The 21,291-nt window shown below is 41.2% G+C and overlaps 1 protein-coding gene across 2 annotated transcripts in view; it reads left to right on the top strand.

The window, feature by feature from the left end:
- The window catches only part of RFX4 (regulatory factor X4), a 114,315-nt gene that overhangs the window by 35,659 nt on the left and 57,365 nt on the right, over nucleotides 1–21,291 (top strand). For both annotated transcript variants that reach the window (XM_040345213.1, XM_040345212.1), the window contains exons 2-5: nucleotides 1,650–1,736; nucleotides 5,878–5,938; nucleotides 12,559–12,682; nucleotides 20,316–20,377. In XM_040345213.1, coding sequence (XP_040201147.1) covers nucleotides 1,650–1,736; nucleotides 5,878–5,938; nucleotides 12,559–12,682; nucleotides 20,316–20,377 — 334 coding nt within the window. The remainder of the gene's footprint in view (nucleotides 1–1,649; nucleotides 1,737–5,877; nucleotides 5,939–12,558; nucleotides 12,683–20,315; nucleotides 20,378–21,291) is intronic.

Below are 21,291 nucleotides of genomic sequence, written 5' to 3'. Positions count from 1 at the left end.
TTTCCTCAGACTGCTCTCAAAAAATTGTACATAAAACTGGTGGGTACCCAGTTTGTCTATAAAGCTTAACATTCCACCAGACTAATAGTCTGAGTAGCCCCCCCCCCCCATAATTGGCAAGTTCTGTCTTCTCTATTCCCCCGCCGCCATTCTCGGTAAGGGAATCGGGAAGTGAAGCGCTGCGGCTTCACTGCCTGGTTCCCTACTGCGCATGCGCGAGTCACGCTGTGCAGTTCCACTGGTCCCCGTTGCATTCTGGGAGCCGAGTGTTTCCCAGAACACAACGGGGGGGGTGGCGGTGACGCGGAGGGGCCGGACTCCCGCGGAAGTCTATACCCGGAAGTGGTGCAAATTCCAACTTACATACACATTCTACTTTAAAACAAACCTACAGAACCTGGGACTGCCTGGGACTTGTAACCCAGAGACTGCTTGTAAATTGTACATTCATACCAGTCCCTTCCCTCTGAAGATTCATACATACACATACTAGCGTCACTTTAGATAGGTGACAATTAACCTACAAGCATGTCTTTGGAGTGTGGGAGGAAATTGGAGTTCCTGTTAAAACCCATGTAAGCACAAGGAGAACATTCAACCTCCATCCTCCATGCAGGTAGTGTTGTGTTTGTGATTGGAACCAATGACCCCATAGGCCACTGGGCTTCCTATTGTATTTAGATCTAGATGATTTAGTAATCAGATTTGTTTAAATAATCCCTTGCACATTCTGGGGGCAAATAGTGAAACTGGACTGCTGTATGTTCTGAATTGAAGAGCCACTTTTCTTTCTATGCAACATTGCAGCAGGGCTATGTGAAATACAACACTGGCTAAATAGAATTACACATTTTTTAAAAAATTGGAATTTGACAAGCAGTATGTTTATTTCCAGGGGCATCAATAATGTGCCCTTGTATTTGTTGGTGAGTGCCCTGGGTTCCAACACCTTGACCCCTCACATTATTACTTTTAATTTGTATGCTGCTTAAGCAGCTGCTGGCTTCTGTCTTTACCCGCTGGCCTGTGCGTGGCCTGTCAGACCTGTAGCACAGAGCCAAGGGAAGTGGTCCAATACTCCTCCTCGGCTTCGTGATATTGATCAACAAGTGGAGCTGCACAGTAAGGCCTCGTACACACGATAGGTCTGAAGGACCGTTGTCATAGGTTAACCTATGAAGCTGACTGATGGTCCGTCGTACCTACACACCATCAGTTAAAAAAACAATCAGAACGCGGTCAGGACGCGGTCACCGCGTGTCAGAACGCGGTGACGTAAAACACAACGACGTGTTAAAAAAAACGAAGTTCAATGCTTCCAAGCATGCGTCGACTTGATTCTGAGCATGCATGGATTTTTAACCGATGGTTGTGCGTACTAACGATCGGTTAGCAATCCATCGGTTAAATTTTAAAGCGAGTTGACATTTTTTTAACCTAAGGTTAAATAACCTATGGGGCCTACACACGATCGGTTTGGACCGATGAAAACGGTCCTTCAGACCGTTGTCCTCTGGTTAACCTATCGTGTGTATGAGGCCTAAGAGAGCTAAAGTCTGTGGGCTTTGCACACTTTTTAATTGTAGATTTACCAACACGTTATTGTAATGTCTAGATTTTGGTGTAACGCTTTACATTTTTTCTTACAGAAAGTTGGATTGAACGGTGTCTCAGTGAAAGTGAAAACAAGCGATATTCAAGTCACTCATCCTTGGGCAATGTTTCTAATGAGGAAAGTAAGTGTTTTCAAGTAGTAACTCAGGCTATAGGCCTCTGATGTTCTTAGGGTCCCCACCAAGAACTACTAATGTGTAGCAGGTGAAAGATATATGGAGTACAGAAAGGAGAAATAGGTCAGGTGAATTTTTTTATGAACTGACATTTGGAGTGGGTCATTTGATCTCAAATCAACTGCCACTTACAGTAACCCTATTTATGTTTATAGTCCAGGCAGCGCAATGCAATGTTTAATTTCTTTTCACTTTTCTGTTGTGTTGTCTGTTTGAGTCTTAAGTGAGCTTATCAGAATTGATAGAGGGCGTTTGCCAAAAAATGGGCTTAAGTGTCTGTAAACCCCAACAATGTATTGCTCCCTTTTTGTCTGTTTAATATTCCATTGGAAGCATTTAAATCTACAGTATCTGTTTGATGAGTGGAAAAAAAAATGTTGATCTTGTCAGGAATTTGGAGCTGCCCTGTGTCCTTTCCACACCTCCTGTGTTATCTCAAAGATACCTCTTGGAACTTATCTTGTCAATCGAATGTTTATCGCTGCTTTTTTTAAAATTTGTTTAATTTATTTTGCCTTAACATATACTTTAAGGCTCAGTTTACACATATGCTGTGGTTTTCAGTTTATAGTCCGGTGCGGTTTTGTTCCTCTGTTCAGGTGTGAATTTTTACTTGAATTCACACCTAAATCAGACCCAAAATCGCACAGGAATCTTTTCAGAAACGGAATGCGGCTGCCTCGGACATGTGTGAACCATCTCCATTCGGTCTGATTCACATGTTATGCAAATCGGATGTGGTTAAAAATGCATCTGATTTGCATGTACAGTATGTAAACCGAGCCTAAAGGATAAGTTCACCTTTTATAACATGTTACATGTTACACCCATATTCAGGGTGTGACATGTAACATGTTACAAATCCTCTGCTCCCCACTCCCCGTTCTGATAGGCAGTGGGGGATCCCCTCCCCTCACTCTCTGTCACAATCTGACACCAGGCTGCGTCATTCATTCACAGTGTTCTGTAAATGGAAAACGTCAAGGTCGACAGCCTTTGCAGCTGTCGGCTTATAGTTCTCAATGAACTACCACGGCGCTATTAAGTGTTCTGGTAGTTCATTGATGCTTCCTGTTAGTGTGTAACTGCCTGCCAGTATGATGTACGGCCAGACAACTTACATACAGAGGGGCAGATCCTCACACAGCGGCGCATTTATGCGCTGGGCGTAGCGTATCTAAGATACACTACGCCGCCGTAACTTACTTTTTTTTTTCAAATCCTGAAAGAATCTGCGCCGTAAGTTACGGCGGGTTAGTGTATCTTTGCCGGCGTAATGGCACCTAATTCAAATAGATGTAATGAGGGCGTGTTTTATGTAAATACGTTGTGACCCAACGTAAACAACGTTTTTTTTTTAACTGCGCATGCGCCGTCCGTGGGGGTATCCCAGTGCGCATGCTCGAAATTAACCCGGAACAAGCCAATGCTTCCGACGGTGACGTCATTCTACGCAAATCACTATTCGCGAACGACTTACGCAAATGACGTAAAAATTTCAAAATTCTACACGGGAACGACGGCCATACTTAACATTGAGTACGCCTCATAACAGCAGCTTTAACTATACGCCGGAAAAAGCCGAACGAAAACTACATAAAAAAATGCGCCGGCCAGACGTACGTTCGTGGATCGCCGTAAATAGCTAATTTGCATACTCAACGCGGATCGATCCCAGATGATTGTGGATACAAAACAAAGATACGACGCAGGAAATTTAAAATTACGCCGGCGTATCAAGAGATACGGCGGTGTAATGCTTTTGTGGATCTGCCCCCAGAGTCTGCAAGAGCCCTGCATTGCACCCACATTCTGCTGATTGCGGGTGCAATACATTCCAGGCTCCCTATAAAAAATAAAAAAAATAAGTGCACCTTTTTTTACCTGCATATACTACCAGATTCTATTCAAAGCTGAAGAACAATATATCTAACATGGAGAAAAATTTGGATTTCATCATACGTTGTCCAGCATTTAACACCAGGTCTATTTCAGGAACAACATTTTTTATAAACAAATGTTGAAATCTACAGACTGGAAATTAGCGCAGCTAGCAAGCATTGTGTTATTTAACTTGTAATTATGAAATGGCTGCCACCCAATCAAGCTGTTTTTGAGTGATGCTATCATATCTATAGGAGTCACCTGAGCCCCCCATATGTATGAACAGTCAATCAAGCTGGATAAAAAGTATTGCCTAGGCCACCTATTTATCAAAGGGATGTCCCACAAAGTTTTATAAAGTGTGGGATATTTGGCTACAGTTTTCATCTACTAATGCAGACCCCGACGCCTTTGATCTGTTTGTATGGATGTGTATGTTTGGAGGTGATCCCTGTGATTCCAAATGTGTAGCCATTTCTTTAGGATGTGGAGTATATGTTGCAGAGTGTTTCTTCAGTCTTGATCTTTTATAATTATGACCCTGGGTCTTATGAGTATTATCATTGGGATTTTCCTCCATGGTAGCTGAGTGTACCACATGTTTAAAGTTTTTTCTTCATGACTGAATGCGCTTCCAGCTGATGGTTGATTCAGCACCCAATTTAATAATACATCCGTTTGTGCAGGAACGTGTGCATTGGGAGTACTGCATTGGACAATTTTATACAGAGGTGCAAATGGTGCTGGTGTTGATTTGCAGAAAGAAATAAAATGTTACAATTACCTGCGTGGTAACAGGTCATAGTTAAGACGGGACCAGAACACGAAAAATAATTGTAAGGATAGGAGGTCTGGAGAGGTTAGATGTTGGATATGGCAGCAATCATAGTTGAGAAGGAAAAGAAGGTCAGACCAAACAACAGGCATTAGCAGAGGACCTAAACCAGCCATTTACAGAGACAATTAGTTGTTATAAATAACTAATGCCCCGTACACACGAGCTGTTTTCCTGTTGGAAAAAGTGTGATGAGAGCTTTTGGTCAGGAATCCCAACCGTGTGTATGCTCCATCAGACTTTTTCCAGCAGGAAAACTGCTGGAAAAAGATAGAGAGCAGGATCTCTTTTTTCCCAACGCGCAAAATTCCGACTCATGCTCGGAAACAAATCGACGCATGCTCAGAAGCATAGAACTTCATTTCCCATTAATTTGCAGGGATTTTCTCTTTCTTCCTGTTTTGCTGAGAATATATGGGAAATCTCTGCAATGGGGCACAAATAGGGAAAACATTTAAGGGGGTTATAACCTTACCCTGCTCTATCCAAAATGAAAAAGTTGCCTCTAGTTCTACAGGGTGCGCCATTTATATGGATACACCAAAAACAAAAGTTGGATTCAAAATGTCCGACTTAAAAATGGCCACCATGGTCACCACCCATCTTGAAAAGTTTTCCCCCTTACATATACTAATGTGCCACAAACAGAAAGTTAATATCACCAACCATTCCCATTTTATTAAGGTGTATCCATATAAATGGCCCACCCAGGTGTATCCATATAAATGGCCCACCCTGTACTTTAAAGCAGCATGATATCCAAATAATCCCCTGAGTGCAGATATGGAGTTTCTCTTTAGTGCCTAGTAGCTGTCTCTAGAACAAGCAATTATTTTTTTATTTTATTTTTACAAGAGTGTGAACAAACTGCACTGGCTGCTCCCAGGTAGTAGTATTGCTAATTTAAAATACTGCAGACCAGACATGGCAATACCCATGGACGATTTTGAAATGTTCAAACAGTATGTCTCACTCACAGGGCAGAATAACGGGCGACTGTAGTAGTCTATGGCCAAAAATGTGCAGGGCAAAGGCTGTGATTGTAGTAAATCAATAATCAAAGTCTGGAAACACAGTTAAATGCAAAATGCATGTCCACTGTAAAATAAAAGAATTAGGGGGTTAATTTGAAGCATCATAGACTGTATAGCTGGGAAAATAGCAAATTAAATCTAAATGTGTCTAAACTAAGCTATATTACTAACAAGAAGAGTTCTATTAATGGCTGTGACTGATAAGCCTAAATATGATTGGCTGTTGTGGTTTACAGTACTTTGCACATTCTTGTTTTTCTTTGCACTGCCATATTGTTTTATAGGTAGGTTTTAAAAAGTTTTAATAATAATCTGATTCTTCTGCATTTTTCAGCAGATGAAGAGAAGGAAAATAGGGCATCGAAACCCCATTCCACACCGGCCACTTTACAATGGTAATTGTCTTTTTCGTTGTTTTCTCTTGTAACTGTATATAATAGTAAAGAGTAAGCTCACCACAACTGATGGTTACATTTGTGGATGCTGCCTAGTCATACTCTCACTGGTCTCTGGTTGATACAGATATCCAAAAATGTGTCCTTTGCTTGTAAATTACTCATTCGCGTACCACTACACAATTCCATCTCTCCATCTCTCAAGACTAGTAACACCTAACTCTCCTGTACAACCCAACCTCCTAGAAATTCCATAGCAATTTGCATGAATTAGTGATTGATATAGGTGTGCACTCCAAAGCTCAAACACACATGCATTTGTGTGTGTCTACATTTACAGTCGTGCTCATAAGTTTAATACCCTGGCAGAATTTAGGATTTCTTAGCCATTTTTCAGACAATATGAATGACAACACGAAAACTATTTCTTTCGCTCATGGTTAGTGTTTGGCTAAAGCTATTTTTTATCAATCAACTATGTTTTACTCTTTTTAAATCATAATCACAACAGAAACTACCGAAATGACCCTGATCAAAAGTTTACATACCCCATTTCTTAATACCGTGTATTGCCCCCTTTAACATCAATGACAGCTTAAAGTCTTTTGTGGTATTTGTGGATGAGGCTCTTTATCTGGTGGTAAAGATACCCATTCCTCTTGGCAAAAAGCCTCCAGTCCTTGTAAATTCTTCCGCTGTCTTTCATGACCTTCACGTTTTGAGATCTCCCCAGAGTGGCTCAATGATATTGAGGTCAGGAGACTGAGATGGCCATTCCAGAACCTTCATTTTATTCTGCTGTAGCCAATGACAGGTCAACTTGGCCTTGTGTTTTGGACCATTGTTATGTTGGAATGTCCAAGTACGTCACATGCGCTTCCTGGCTGATGAATGCAAATGTTCCTCCAGTATTTTTTGATAACATACTGCATTCATCTTGCCATCAATTTTGACCAAATTTTTGCGCCTTTGTAGCTCACACATCCCCAAAACATCAGCTATTCACTTCCCGTCTTTCACAGTAGGAATGGTGTACCTTTCATCATAGGCCTTGTTGACTTTAAATTAAGCATTTATGGTTGTGGCCAAAAAGCAAAATTTTGGTCTCATGACTCCGAATTACTTTGTGCTAGAAGATTGGAGGCTTGTCTCTGTGCTGTTTGGCGTATTGTAAGCGGGATACTTTGTGGCATTTGCATAGTAATGGCTTTCTTCTGGCTATTTGACCATGCAGCCCATTTTTCTTCAAGTGCCTCCTTATTGTGCATCTTGAAACCGCTACACCACATGTTTTCAGAGAGTCCTGTATTTCACCTGAAGTTATTTGTGTGTTTTTCTTTGCATCCTGAGTAAATTTTCTGGCAGTTGTGGCTGAAATTTTAGTTGGCCTACCTGACCGTGGTTTGGTTTCAACAGAACCCCTCATTTTCCACTAAGGCCCCATACACACGAGAGGATTTATTCACGAATACGTTCCAGCGGAACGTTTCCGCGGATAAATCCTCTCGAGGATTTCAGCAGATTTCTCTGCGATGGAGTGTACTCACCATCGCATTGAAATCCGTGCCGAAATCCTCTGGCGATGACGTGTCGCGCCGTCGCCGCGATTATGACGCGGCGACGTGCGCGACGCTGTCATATAAGGAATTCCACGCATGCGTCGAATCATTACGACGCATGCGGGGGATCCCTTCGGACGGATGGATCCGGTGAGTCTATACAGACCAGCGGATCCATCCGTTGGGATGGATTCCAGCAGATGGATTTGTTTAGCATGTCAGCGAATATTCGATCTGCTGGAATCCATCCCAGGGGAGATATATCCGCGGAAACAGATCCGCTGGAGTGTACACACCATAGGATCTATCCGCTGAAACCCATTCGCTGGGATTTTTCAGCGGATGGATTCTATCGTGTGTATGGGGCCTTAGAGTTTGAACACTGCTGATTGGGATTCTCAATTCCATGAATATCTTTTTCTATCTCTTTCCTGTTTTATACAGTTCAACTACCTATTCCCGCAGATCCTTTGATAATTCTTTTGCTTTCCCCATGACACAGAATCCAGAAATGTCAGTGCAGCACTGGATGAAAGATGCAAGGGTCTGTCAGGGTCCAGAAACCCATTGACCTTTCATATACACACTTATTACAAGCAAACAGATCACAGATGAGGATGGTTACCTTTAATAGCCATTCAAACCCCTTTGTGTCAAATTGTGTATATGTTATCAGGCAAATATCACCAGAGTATGTAAACTTTTGATGAGGGTCATTTGGGTAGTTTCTGTTGTGATTATGATTTAAAAAGAGTAAACACAGTCGATTGATAATAAATGGCTTCAGACAAACACTAACCATGAGTGAAAGAAACGTTTTTGTGTTATCATTCATATTCTCTGAAAAATAGCCAAGAAGTCATGCATTCTGTCAGGGTATGTAAACTTAAGAGCACAACTGTATATGACCCTGACACATTGATCTTCCTGTCAGGGCTGGCAAAGAGCCGATAAGAGGGAGATCTCCCCGCCTGCACACAAAGTGATAATGCTAATGCGCACAAGGTGATTAGGGTGTGCGCAGGAACATCCCACACACCCTGTGCGCATGCCTATGATGATTGACTTGTCCCATTTTACAGCACCCCTGTAGTTATGCCTTTTTTTTTTTAAAGCAGTCCTTGAGCTCCAGTCAAGTAACTTACCCTGGGCTGAGATGATACCATCAGTCTGCTGGAGGAAGAAGCACTTCTTCAGTTTCCTTCTCCCTGTAATAAGACTCCAACATTGTAGCTAGTGGCATGATGAGAGGCTACAGGGGCTGATCTGGGCCAGACATTTGTGAACACAGCCAAAACCTGTAGAAGCACCAGCATTCATATAACTGTGCCATTTATGAGCCAGCATCTTTGTCCAGAAAGTAGATGGTGACAATGGAAGATGTCTGAGCAAAGATGGTACAATTTTTTGGAGAGAAAAGCAGATGAGCGCATTGTCATGCAGTATATTGTGATCTCTGTTAGAGATAATAAATACTTTACACTTACACAGAAAATATTTCTAATGCTAAACAATAGAGTGTAATGATATGGGAAGGTGTACCTGTACAAATACAGGTCACTTTTCAAAAAGACACTGAAACCCTTATAAATGAAAAAAAATAATAATACAGGGACTGTCTATGCTACTCCCCCCCAAAGCTACAAAACCACAGGACACTTTAATAACTACTCCCAGTTTATGAGTCAGCTCTGCCTAAAATTTTCTATCACGATGATGTACATTTCACAAAATACCAACAATTTATTATCTGCCAAGCTCCTTCCCTGTGAACTGTGACATCACTTTTCCTTCACTAAATCAAATCTAATTACATGCACATTCCAATCACACTCAGTTCTTCACTCTTAGCAACCAGAACATCAGTATATATAAAAAACTGTTAAACTTTAGGTCAATTAAAATTCCTCCCTTCAGAGAACAAATGAGGTTATTCCACAGCACATCACGGGAATATATAAACACAACACGTAGCTGGAGAGGCCGTACGGTCCCGGTGGGTTATATTTGGTCGCGGAATGGACAATGAAAAGAAAAGATTGTGTGTTAGGCCTGGGATCATTAAACACTGCAGGTATAAAAGCCTTTCCTACACTTTCAGACTAATGATGGCTCCACTTTAAAAAGGAGCAAATGGCCAAGATTGTTAGCCGCCACTAGGCGCAGTTAGTCTTACGAGCAGCACAGAGACTTGGGACTAATTGGAAATTTCCTTATACTCTGCGGCCTGGTTTTCTTATAGGCAGGTAATAAGAAATAAGAACATGACTGCCTTGAGGTGAGAGCCCCCTCTCAGAGTTAGTGAATAGCAACCAGTCCATACCTTTAACTCCCCCACAGCCATTTTCGAGGGAAGGCATTATTGTCATTGGCTGGTATATGAAGAAGCACGATCATAATGTGAATGTTTAAAAATATTGGTACAGTATAATACTTTCGCACACCATACAAGAATCAATTATGTGGCTAAATTTCTAGTGCAATGTCTACCGACTGGTCAAGGCATATAACATGAATAAGATACAGTATGTCATAAGCACAGCAACAATCTTGTTTTAATACATAACACCTCAAGGTCATTACTTAAAGGGTCAGAGCCGGTTCACACAAGGGCAAGGCGACCTTGACGCGACCTGAGCACGCACCACAGCGCGATTTGGGGCGACTTACAAGGTGACTTCAAGTCGCCTCCAGGACAGGCGACTTTCCAGTGGCCAATCAAAAAACAATCAGCACTGTGGGAGTGAGGGGTTTGCCTGAAAAAAACAATTTTCTCTTTCTGTATTGTTGTTCAGTTAAGACAGGGGATCCGACTTGGAGGCGACTTCCACTGAAATCAATGGGTACAAGTCACCTAGAAGTCGGATTGAAATAGTACAGGAATCTTTTCTGAAGTCGGAGCAACTTCAATAGTGTACATTAACACGCCTCCATTTACTTCCATTTACTTTCTGAACCGCGAGACTTGGGGTGACTTCAAGTCGGATCCCAAGTCACCCCTGTGTGAACTGGCTCTTACTAAAAGCTCATTTAAAAAAAATACTTACCTGCTCTGTGCAATGGTTTTACATAGAGCAAGCCCGATCCTCCTTTTCTTTGGTTCCCCATCAGCGCTCTGGGTATCTACAGCCACTTGTTATGGGGACACTTGTGCGTACTCGTTTCCGAGTCATGCTCTGTGTGTCCATAAGAGACACAGAACGGCACTTGAGCCCACCCCTCCTCACTGGCTGTAATTGACATCAGTGGGAGCTAACGAGGAGGCAGAGATCCAGGGCAGAACATCGCTGGATCGAGAACATGCTAGGGTAAGTATTTGGGGGGAGGGGGCTTCAGCCTATGCAAAGTGCACCTGTAGAGCAATAGAGCAGAGCTAAGCTTTTATCTTAATGAGTGTTTACCTAAAGTTTTTCTACCTTCGCACTTTATAAGACTCCCTGCAAAACTTATAAAACTTCTGAATTTTTACAGGCTAGTTAGGCAGGCTATAAATAAAGGAATTTCCTTAATTTCCTTCCCTGCAACCACAGGTTGCAGGAAAGAAAATCGCTCAATTCCCTCATCAACAGTCAATCCCTCCTGCAGTGCTGTTGTGTACTGCTGGCAGGAAGCTTTCCCTGCCAGATGAACAAAATGATTATTGCTAGTGGCTTAACATGCTGGCAATAATCACATGCTGGAAATCCAACATGCTGGTTGCTCCCAAATCAATCGATGGATGTTCTTGGGTACAATCAGCCTGCCCATTAATTTATTAAATCTCAGCTGGTCCCTGCCAAATGAGATTTCAACTATCTATGGCCTGCTTTAGACTTTAAACCTAGTCTTTGCAAATGTAAACATCCCCTTGTTGATGATGTGGACACCCAAACCTTCCTAAACCCTCCCGTAACATTCTTCTGCCTATAGGCTGGTACAAAAAAGACCCTTTTGGTGTTAAAAAGTAATATTTGTGGTGCATCCATACCCTTAGTGAAGTTGACCTTTAATTAACCTATATAACTCCCCCACCCACCAGGTATATCCCACCTCGGATAATTCTTACCTTCTTGCCTGATGCAGCAAATGCTCCTGTAATAAGCTTCCAGCCAATTTCTCGTGATATTCCATATGCACGTTTCAGCCCTATTCCTATTAGTTGACATACTTACATGAGCCTCCATTGGAGTACAGCTCACCTATAGGAAAGAATGGGGGCATCGGCATGCATGTGCAGTATGAAGAGGTGGCAAGCTGGACCTTGTTGGAGGAGGAATCGCTGAATTGAGAAGAAAGGTAAGTATTTTCCCAGATGGGCAGCACTTAGCAGGATGGGAGAACGAATTAAAGGATAAGTTGACCTTTAAAACAGACCTGCATTTGCCAATCAAGGGCAGCTTACTCTCTATTAACAATCCTGTCACTCCTTTTGGCAACCAGAGGTGAATAAAAATGCCTATTACTTTTTGTTAGGAAGGAGCATATGACTCGCTCCCCTTCCTCCCATTTGACCACACTGACGCATGGCAATCCTCAGCCCTGTGTTAGCGAATAAAGCTTATACAGTGCTTCCTCTTTTCTTTCCCAGCAGACAAACAGAGCAGCTCAAGGCAAAAGAAAGATATGTGTAGCTTATGGGGATGACATTAAAGTGAACCTGTTTCTTTAACCTCCATGGGCAAAGCACAGATTAAGGTACAGGATGCATATAAAATCTCTATGACTAAGCCTGTAAGGGTGAAACATGTCACAGAGGGGTGCTCTCCACCCAGGCAAGGACAAGTTGCAATGCTTGAATGGCTGAATAAACCTTACTGGGATGTGTGACGTTATTGGTTTATGCCCTCTTTTCTTTTGCCATTGTATTCAATTTGTTCCTTAAACTTCCATGGGCAGTAATTTCTCATGTAGAGATGCCAGGACCGGCATTAAAGGGCCGGCATCTCATGAAGCAATGCCAGCATTAAAGGGTCGGCTTCCACTGGGGATAAGGGGTTAAACTGTAAACATTAGTAAAATTGCAAAAATTTAAATAACATTTAAAAAAAATTCCTGATTGAAAACATTTTAAAACTTTTTAAGGTTGGAAGAGAACTATGAGATTGCCGAGGGTGTTTGCATCCCCAGAAGTGCCCTTTATATGCACTACTTGGATTTCTGTGAGAAAAACGACACACAGCCAGTAAATGCGGCAAGCTTTGGCAAGGTAAGCACAATATCTAGGGCTATAAATTTAAAAAAAGGGTGTTGGAAACTGATTTTCAAAATGGAATTGCCTATAATTACTGTGGGGGAATTTGTCAAAACTGGAGCAGCTGTGCATGGCAACCAATCAACTTCTATGTTCAGCTTAATCACTTAGCCCTGGTTCACACTGGTTCAGCTGAACTCGCACGATTTCACTCCCGCCGGCAGTCCCGATTTCGGCCGCGATTTAAGAGACATCTGTGCAGGTTTCTGCACAGATGTCTATGTAAATCGCGGCCCGAAATCGCAAAAAGTGGTACATGAACTACTTTTTGAAATCGGTGCAGCGCCGCAGATGCGATGTCGCACCGATTAGGACAGTGTCATTGCCGACAATTGGCGGCAAATGCCGCCGATTTGAGATGCGATTTCACATGTGAAATCGCATCTCAAATCGAAGGAAATCGTACCCAGTGTGAACCTGGGCTAAGGCCCCTTTCAAATGGCGCTGACTCTGTGAGCAGATCCACTGTGAACAGGCATGGATGCCAATGTGTTGACATCCATGCTTGTTTCTGGCCAGCAGACCCATGTCAGCTCTATGGGCGGCTAGGTGTAAATATCAGGCAGCCTGCGATCCGGTCCGCAAAACATAAAATAGCGCAGTCCTCTTTAAAAATAAAAATCTGTAACGAACCTGAACTTAGTCGTGTGTAAACAGAAAGGAGTCTGCTTACACCAGTGTATCCATAGGGCTACATAGTCCTTCCGATCAGGTTTTCCTGAAAAACATTCGGACCTGATCGTAATGGCCATGTTTAAGGGGCCTTAAAGTTGAATTCCAGGCCATACCTAACTAGCCTTAAACATACTCCTTCTTCTAACACCTATGCTGACTAACCTGTGTAAGAAAGATGTATAACAAGCAAAATGTAACACTGTCCATGCTACATGCCAAATAAAAACAAGAGCACCAGCAGTGTGACAAAAAACATTGAGGAAATGATAATTAATGAATATCTTACTATAGTTATTTTACTTAGTTCCCTGCCTTGTACTCATTTCAATGGCTGAGGGAGCAGGGGGCTAGTATCCCTGGGCAGCGGTCCTACCGGCCTATGGTATTTAGGAGGTTGCTAACAGGCTTGAGAAAGGGGGACACTCCCCCGAAACATGAAGGCACATCCACCTAATAGTAGGAGCGACCTGTGTGAGCCCAGTAGCAGCATGATCAGATGTGCAGATTAATTATCTGCCTCCCTTCAGCCTATCAACCTGCAGTGAGACATTCAAGTTTCATGCTGATCAACTACTGGACATCACTGGTCACAATGTGATCGGTTCTAGAACTTCAATAATATGTGGCTGCATTCAAGGCGCTTTTAGTATATGAAAGAAACCATTCTTAATTTTAATACTTTCGTCATTAAAGGTTTAACTGCACAAGGTGTGCTCCTCCCTGATTTACTTGTTGTTTTTTTTGCTAAGAAAGTTGTATATACTTGCCTATTTTCAGGCTGCTTCAGTCCAGTCATGTGATATGGCTCCCTTGCGTCAGCCAGTGACAACTGCAGGAGGGAGGAGGAAGCACCAACAATGGATGGGCCATAGGAACCTATAGAGACGTCACCACCCCCAGGTGTTTCAACTGTTGTCAAGCAGGAAGGAGGAGAAAGTGCCAACAATGGATGGGTCATAGGAACCTATAGAAACGTCACCACTCCCAGACGTCCCAGCCATTGTCAAGCGCTCTCTCCTCTTCCCTGCAGCTGCTGCTGGCTGATACAGGGGAGATCATGTGACTGGACCAAAGCGACCTGAAAATAAGTAAGTATATATACCTTTTTTTACACAGATAAGTCAGCATAGGTGTTAAGAAGCAGATTTTAAGATTAGATAGGTGTATCCTAGAATTTCATTGTAAGCCTTAAAATTAAAGATAGAACCTGATTGGTTGCCATGCACATCTGCATCAGATTCTGTCTGCTCCATTATTGATGAATTACCCTCTATGTTTTTTGGCTTCTTAAAATTGGCATAGTTGTTTTGACAAATAATAATATTTTGCTAACATTAATATATGGACATTGCACAAGTTCATGTCTTCTGTAATACAGGCTAGATATAACCCTCTGGTTTGTATATAAGCGTGACGCAGTACTATTTTTTTTAACTTACTACATTTTACAGAGTTCAGCCACACCCACTTGTTTTGCCAAAGTGCATTCCACATTCTTCCCAATCTATACACTGTTCTTCCAGGTTGACATGAGATGAATCAAGGAGATTTGTACATCCTGCAGGGTGAGAGGGTGAGAGGGTAAAAACAGGTTGACGTCCTAGATTTTAGAATGTGAGTTGACATGGCTGCACATTTGCTGCCACTCCCTTTGTGCACCACTAGTTGCTCACCCTAGAAAGCGTCTCTGGATTGACATCTCTGCAGACCATTTATTTTAACAACAATTGTTCCATAAAACTATATGTGCATTTAATAGTGTAGAAATGCTATTTACATGTTAAAGCCTCCCTTGTGTAGACACCGAAAAGCCCTGAGACTGCTACTGGGTGCCGCCATCTTGGATGAGATGTCAGTGAGCCCAGCAGACTCCACGCTGTCATTTAGGTGACGTCTGACAGTACTTATTTTCATTCCTCCACAGCAACTACAAAAAAGATTAGGAAGTTGATGGGAGGAGGGGAGAAGATGGGTCAGCACAGACAGCAATTAGACACCCTCAGGAGAGAATAGGGCTATGGTGTGCAAGCAGAAGCTATGCTAGGGAATTGACTAGTCAATTGTTCTAGCAAGTTCCAAGGCACATCGCAAGTCAATGAAAAAATAATTTATGGAAAATACAGTCAGCAAAATAGAACAAAGTCAAATAAAAAAGGTGACAGTATAAATTTACTGATCAAATACCCCCCCCCCCAAAAAAAATAAATAAACACAAAAACCCCACGAAGGACAATAAATGAAATAGACTAGAGTAGATAATTATTTGTTTTTAGGCAAATTTTGGTTGAGCTTGCTTAAAAAAATATGAAATTGAGGTTCTACCTTGCTGGAATTTTGGCAATCCAATATTTTTTGCATTGAAATAAATTTCACTGAAAACACTCGGCCTACGATTTTCCATCCTAGTCCAAAAACATATTCATAGCCTTCCATCCACATTGGCCTCATAGTATGTACGGCTGTGGTAGGCCCATTAGATTCTAAGATCCTTCATGGGGAACTAATGTTTCCACTGAAAAATGATAATGCATAATACTGGTACTACAATAATAAGTAAAAAAAATCATAAATACCCAAAGTTGGGCAACAGAGGCCTCAAAACTTGATTCTTCCCCTAAATAGGAAGCTGTATTGTATAACATTAGCGTTAAGATTCTTCACAGTGTAAGGCTTGACAAAAGACTCAGCAAAAACTTTCACTTTCTTACAGAACCTTCCTTTGATTTTCTCTTCTGTGTTGGCCTACTGCAACTTAACCATTCTCCTCCTGGACCAACCATCAACTCTCTGTGTTGTTCTCCAGGCCAATCTACCAGAAGGGGTTAAAAGAATTTGGCTATTGAGTCAAGGAATGTTAGATCAGTAGCTGGAACAGCATGGGGTGTTCTTATGGCAAGCTTCATTGAGTCCATACAAAAAAAAAAAAGAAAAAGAAATGGGCAAGCTGTCTGTCCATTTATCAAACCGAGCAGCACTTCGTCCAACAACTTTCCACAAACTTTTTTTAATTTTAAGTGTTTTCTGAGGTTCTGCTCCAGAAACAAATCTGGTACAACAACTAGATGAGAGCAAGACCTAAAGCTTTGGTGCAGATGTGTAAATTAGACAGGGCTGTTGAAAAATACATGGGTGACGCATTCTCCTTCTGAATGGCTTTTAATAAAATAAGCCCTCCGTTTTCAAACACAATGAATAGCAACATCTTGGAAATTCATCAAAACTGACTTTCTTTATTATTTTTTTTTTTTAATCTGAACAGCTGAATGCATCCATCTGTTTGTCAAATGTACAAGCATTTTTGAAGTAACAAAAACAAAGTGTGAAAAAGTTTCAAGTGTTAGATTTATGTATTCTTGCATGGGTGATGTGAAATATTATAAAGCTGGAAACATTATTCACATTTTTTTTTAACAACAAAGGAAAACATTTTTCAATGAAAGATGTAAGGGCTTGTTGATTGTTAAGAACTGGATAAAAATGCAGTTGTGGTTTCAATGTGATTTTGAGTATAATGAAATGTTGCTGAGGACATTGTTCTCTGTCCAGATTAAAAAACATGCCTAAAATATGTCACACTGTATTTTTGGTGTCCATACTTACTAATTTTGCTACTGATTCTAGGGCTGTAGGGAATAAGGGTGGTTGTCACTCCTGTTGTAGAGGAGAAGGGTCTGCATTTACTCATCACTTTACATATCTATTGTACATTAACATCAGTCCCCGCCCTCGAGGAGCTTAGTTTTGTCATGTCTCAGCACTCTGCTCTCTCCTGATTCTTGTGCATCTATGCATCTATCCTCAGATTATAGATTAGAAGCATGGCAGGCTGTCCGCTCATTGCTGGGAGGGGAATCAACAGGAAATAATTTGTTAAAATGCAACTGAAAACACTGTCTGCTGTAGACATTGGGGCAGATCCACAAAAGGATTACGCCGGCGTATCTACTGATCCGCCGGCGTAATTTAAAATTTCCCGTGTCGTATCTTTGTTTTGTATCCACAAAACAAGATACGACGGCATCTGGGATCGATCCGACAGGCGTACGTCTTAGTACGCCGTCGGATCTAAGCTGCAATTTTTCGGCAGCCGCTAGGTGGCGTTTCCGTCTAAATCCATGTCGAGTATGCAAATTAGCTAGTTACGGCGATCCACGAACGTACGTCGGCCCGGCGCATTTTTTTACGTCGTTTGCGTTCGGCTTTTTCCGGCGTATAGTTAAAGCTGCTGTTCTGAGGCGTACTCAATGTTAAGTATGGCCGTCGTTCCCGTGTACAATTTTGACTTTTTTAAGTAGTTTGCGTAAGTCGTTCGCGAATAGGAATTTGCGTAGAATGACGTCACCGCCGTAAGCATTGGCTTGTTCCGGGTTGATTTCGAGCATGCGCACTGGGATACCCCCACGGACGGCGCACGCGCAGTTTAAAAAAAACGTTGTTTACGTTGGGTCACAACGTATTTACATAAAACACGCCCCCATCACTTCCATTTGAATCCCGCTCCCTTACGCCGCAAAAGATACACTACGCCGCCGTAATTTACGGCGCGAATTCGTTGAGGATTCGAAACAAAAAAGTAAGTTGTAGTGTATCTTAGATACGCAACGCCCGGCGCAATAATGCGCCGTTGTACGTGGATCTACCCCATTGTGTATTCAGTATTCCACAATGCCTACAGCTACAGAGACTGGTGAGGACTTGTTTTAATGCTTTTTTCTGCTTGTGAGAATGTTAATATTTCTACATCCATAGCCTGCCCTGACCACAATCCTACGTGGTTGCTTATCCAGGACCAAAGAATGCCATTCCTTTTTTTGTAATAAGCTGGATGCCTGTGCAAATACAACTTTTGAATAAATACAAAGCTTTTTTCAGCAAATATAAATCTGTCCATCTATCAAGCTGCATAAACATAGTTCAGTCTAGGGAAAGGATTTTCAGCAGAGACTTGATTGATTCAAATTGTATCTGTGCATGCTAAGGAGATTCACCATCCCTATTTGTCCTGGTGACTATTGTCATTAAAAACAGAAAGTAAAGGGAAGTCAAAAATGTTACTGTTGTCACTAGAACAAGGGATGAGAAAAAATCTTCCAATGGGAAACATCTGTTTTGCTGACAACTGTAAAAGATACCCATGCAGTCTATCCCCCCACATTGCAAGGGTTAAATGCTTGGTATTTCCATTGGTATCAGAAGGGGCTATAATACTTGCCATACTCCTCACTTCTGATAGGCTCATTGCTGTCCACTTCTCCCTGACTCTCTGGGCAGAGGGGGATCCTTCAGTGTTATGTACAATGCAGGGCTTTTAACCCTGCATTGAATGTGGAGGAGGGGAGCATGTGATTGTGGCTGAGCATGCTTTTTTCGGATCTAATTCTATCTGAGTATTATAAGCCCCATTAATTGTGACCAGCACCTCTCGCCAATATCTACTCAGTTTGGGGCATTTCCACAGCATATGGATCAAGTCTGCCTGAGATTGCCCACACCAAGGACACTGACGTTTCCCTCTGTCTCCACTTATGTAATTTTACCGGTGTCCTATATGTTCTATATATGATAAACAATTGTGATAGGCATTGTGTAGATGATAGCGATACCAACGGGGCACTCTTCAGGATACTTTGACATTTCTCTTTCAATATAACCCCCAGATCCATCTCCCATCCCTTTCTACCTGGGTTATCCATAATGTCTTGATAATTCACCAAAAGTTGCTTATATACGAGATTAACCCCCCCCTCCCCCCCCGCTAATGGAGATACCAATAGCATTGGTTCTATATTCGGGCCACTTCCTTTAAACTGGGAGTAAAACGCATGTCGTAGTTGCAAGTATTTATACAAATTATTATGCAGCAGTTTATATACCTCCTGTATCTCCTGAAAGGACCATACAGGTAAATCTTGACATACCAGTGTCTATTTGGAGCTCATGTATAATCTGGGGGCCAATGAAAACCAATTTTTTTAAAGCCACATACATACAGTAGATGAATACCTGAGCTGATAAAACTTTGACTAACTTTGATCTGTGCTTTTTCATTTTCTGTAATGAAAAAGCACAGATGTCTGCATCTAAGGTTTGTAGTACTATTGAAAAGACTGCGTGAATAGTTATTTTTTGTTAGATAAAAGGTTTAAAAAAAATGTATTTTTTCGCTGCTGGTTATTAAGCAATGGAAAACAAATTTGGAAAATGAAAAGTAACTTCTGCATTGTATCAGACTATTCTTCAACATTTAGATTTTTCTTCATGTCTGCCTGCAGTCTTTCAAAAACAATCTATCAATGTTTTTTTTTTATCGTCTCTTGAGTTGTGTGTTAATATCAGGAAATATCAATCTCCTTTTTCACAGTTTTTATTTGAAAGTGAAACTAAACACAAAAATATTTTTTATTTTGGACACATTTTAGCCAACTAAGTCTCTTATTCGAGCGATTACCCTTCACTTCCTGTCCTAGAAACACATCAAGAAGGAACAGGAAATCTCTCCCCCTCTAATCTTGTTCTGGTGAAAACCCCCAAATTTTGGATTTCCCTTCAATTTCTTTTAACAATGGTCACCAGGCAGGACAAACAAAGAGGGGGAATCTCCTTGGTGGGGACATTTGTAGTCAGGAGTTCTAACCTTTCCATACTCTATCCAAAACGAATGTTTAGGTTTTAAGTACACTTTGAAGATATTTCGTTTTGATTGTCTTCATATGTATATTATAATGTTGTAAATATAATTTAAGGCAGGTTACAGTTTTCTTTGGAGCCTGTTTTAAAGTTTTTTGTTTTTTTGCTGTGCTAAAACTTAAATTTGTGTTAAAATGGCTCACACTGAAGGAAGGTCATGACCTTGAATGAGTTGTGCCCCCTCTAAGATAGCTGACCTTTGGTAATATATTTTTATTGCTTGCAGATAATTAGACAGCAGTTCCCACAACTGACCACAAGGAGACTGGGAACCAGAGGACAATCAAAGTGAGTACAAAAGTCAAAAGGATCACAGATGTGGGGATGTCCCTGTGTGAAAGGTCACAATTTTTTTGTAACTAATTTCTTTTGACACTGAAAACTAAAATATTATTCAGTTTTATACAATATGTATTGAGGGAGAAATAGACGGTTTCTTTAAAATACTATAGGTATAAAAACATTAAGACCAGGCCTATTTTAAATCACAGAATGTATTAATAGAAAACAAAGAAACAAGGAACATGTAATACATTACATTTTTTTGCAACATTGCTTATAGATATCCTAACATAATGTACAATTCACATACATGAGGAGATCAACAGACTGTAAAATAAATACATAACATTTAAATATGCCACAGTTTATTCAATTGGCAAACAAACCAGACAGCAAAAAATAATTAAATAAATATTTAAAAAGAAACATGTTGGGATAAGTAATTTCAAAATTACACTTCAGAAAGGGGTTAAAAACACCAAAATATAGGGTTCTTGGGCATTGCATCTTCCACTCTTTTTGTGGTCTGCTGTACTTTTCCACCATATGGGTAGGTGCAATGTAAACAAATGAGTTTTGAGAGGTAAACAAGATTCTAGGAGGTTTTCAGCATGCAGAAAACAAGGCTCCATGCACATTGACTTAAAAAACGTTGCTACAAGAGATTTGTGTTCTGCCTGTAGAAGCAACTCAATGTTATTCTATGTGTCCATGAACATTAGGACGTTAAGAGGCATATTTTGAGAACAACGTTTAGAGGCAAAAAAAACTTCTCATTCGCGTTTCTGATTGGAGCTCACTGGCAGAAAAAAATTAAAACTCTCCTAAACTCGTCTAAACTTTGTACAAAAAATGCTCTATATGGACGTTTTTTACTCCAAAGAGAACAGACATTTTTTAAGCCCAGTGTGTATGGAGCC

The sequence above is a fragment of the Rana temporaria genome, chromosome 3 (assembly GCF_905171775.1).
Source record: "Rana temporaria chromosome 3, aRanTem1.1, whole genome shotgun sequence".
In the NCBI taxonomy this organism is placed as follows: Eukaryota; Metazoa; Chordata; class Amphibia; order Anura; family Ranidae; genus Rana; species Rana temporaria.
The sequence above is the reverse complement of the archived record's forward strand: the minus strand, read 5'-3'. Positions and strand labels throughout refer to the sequence as shown.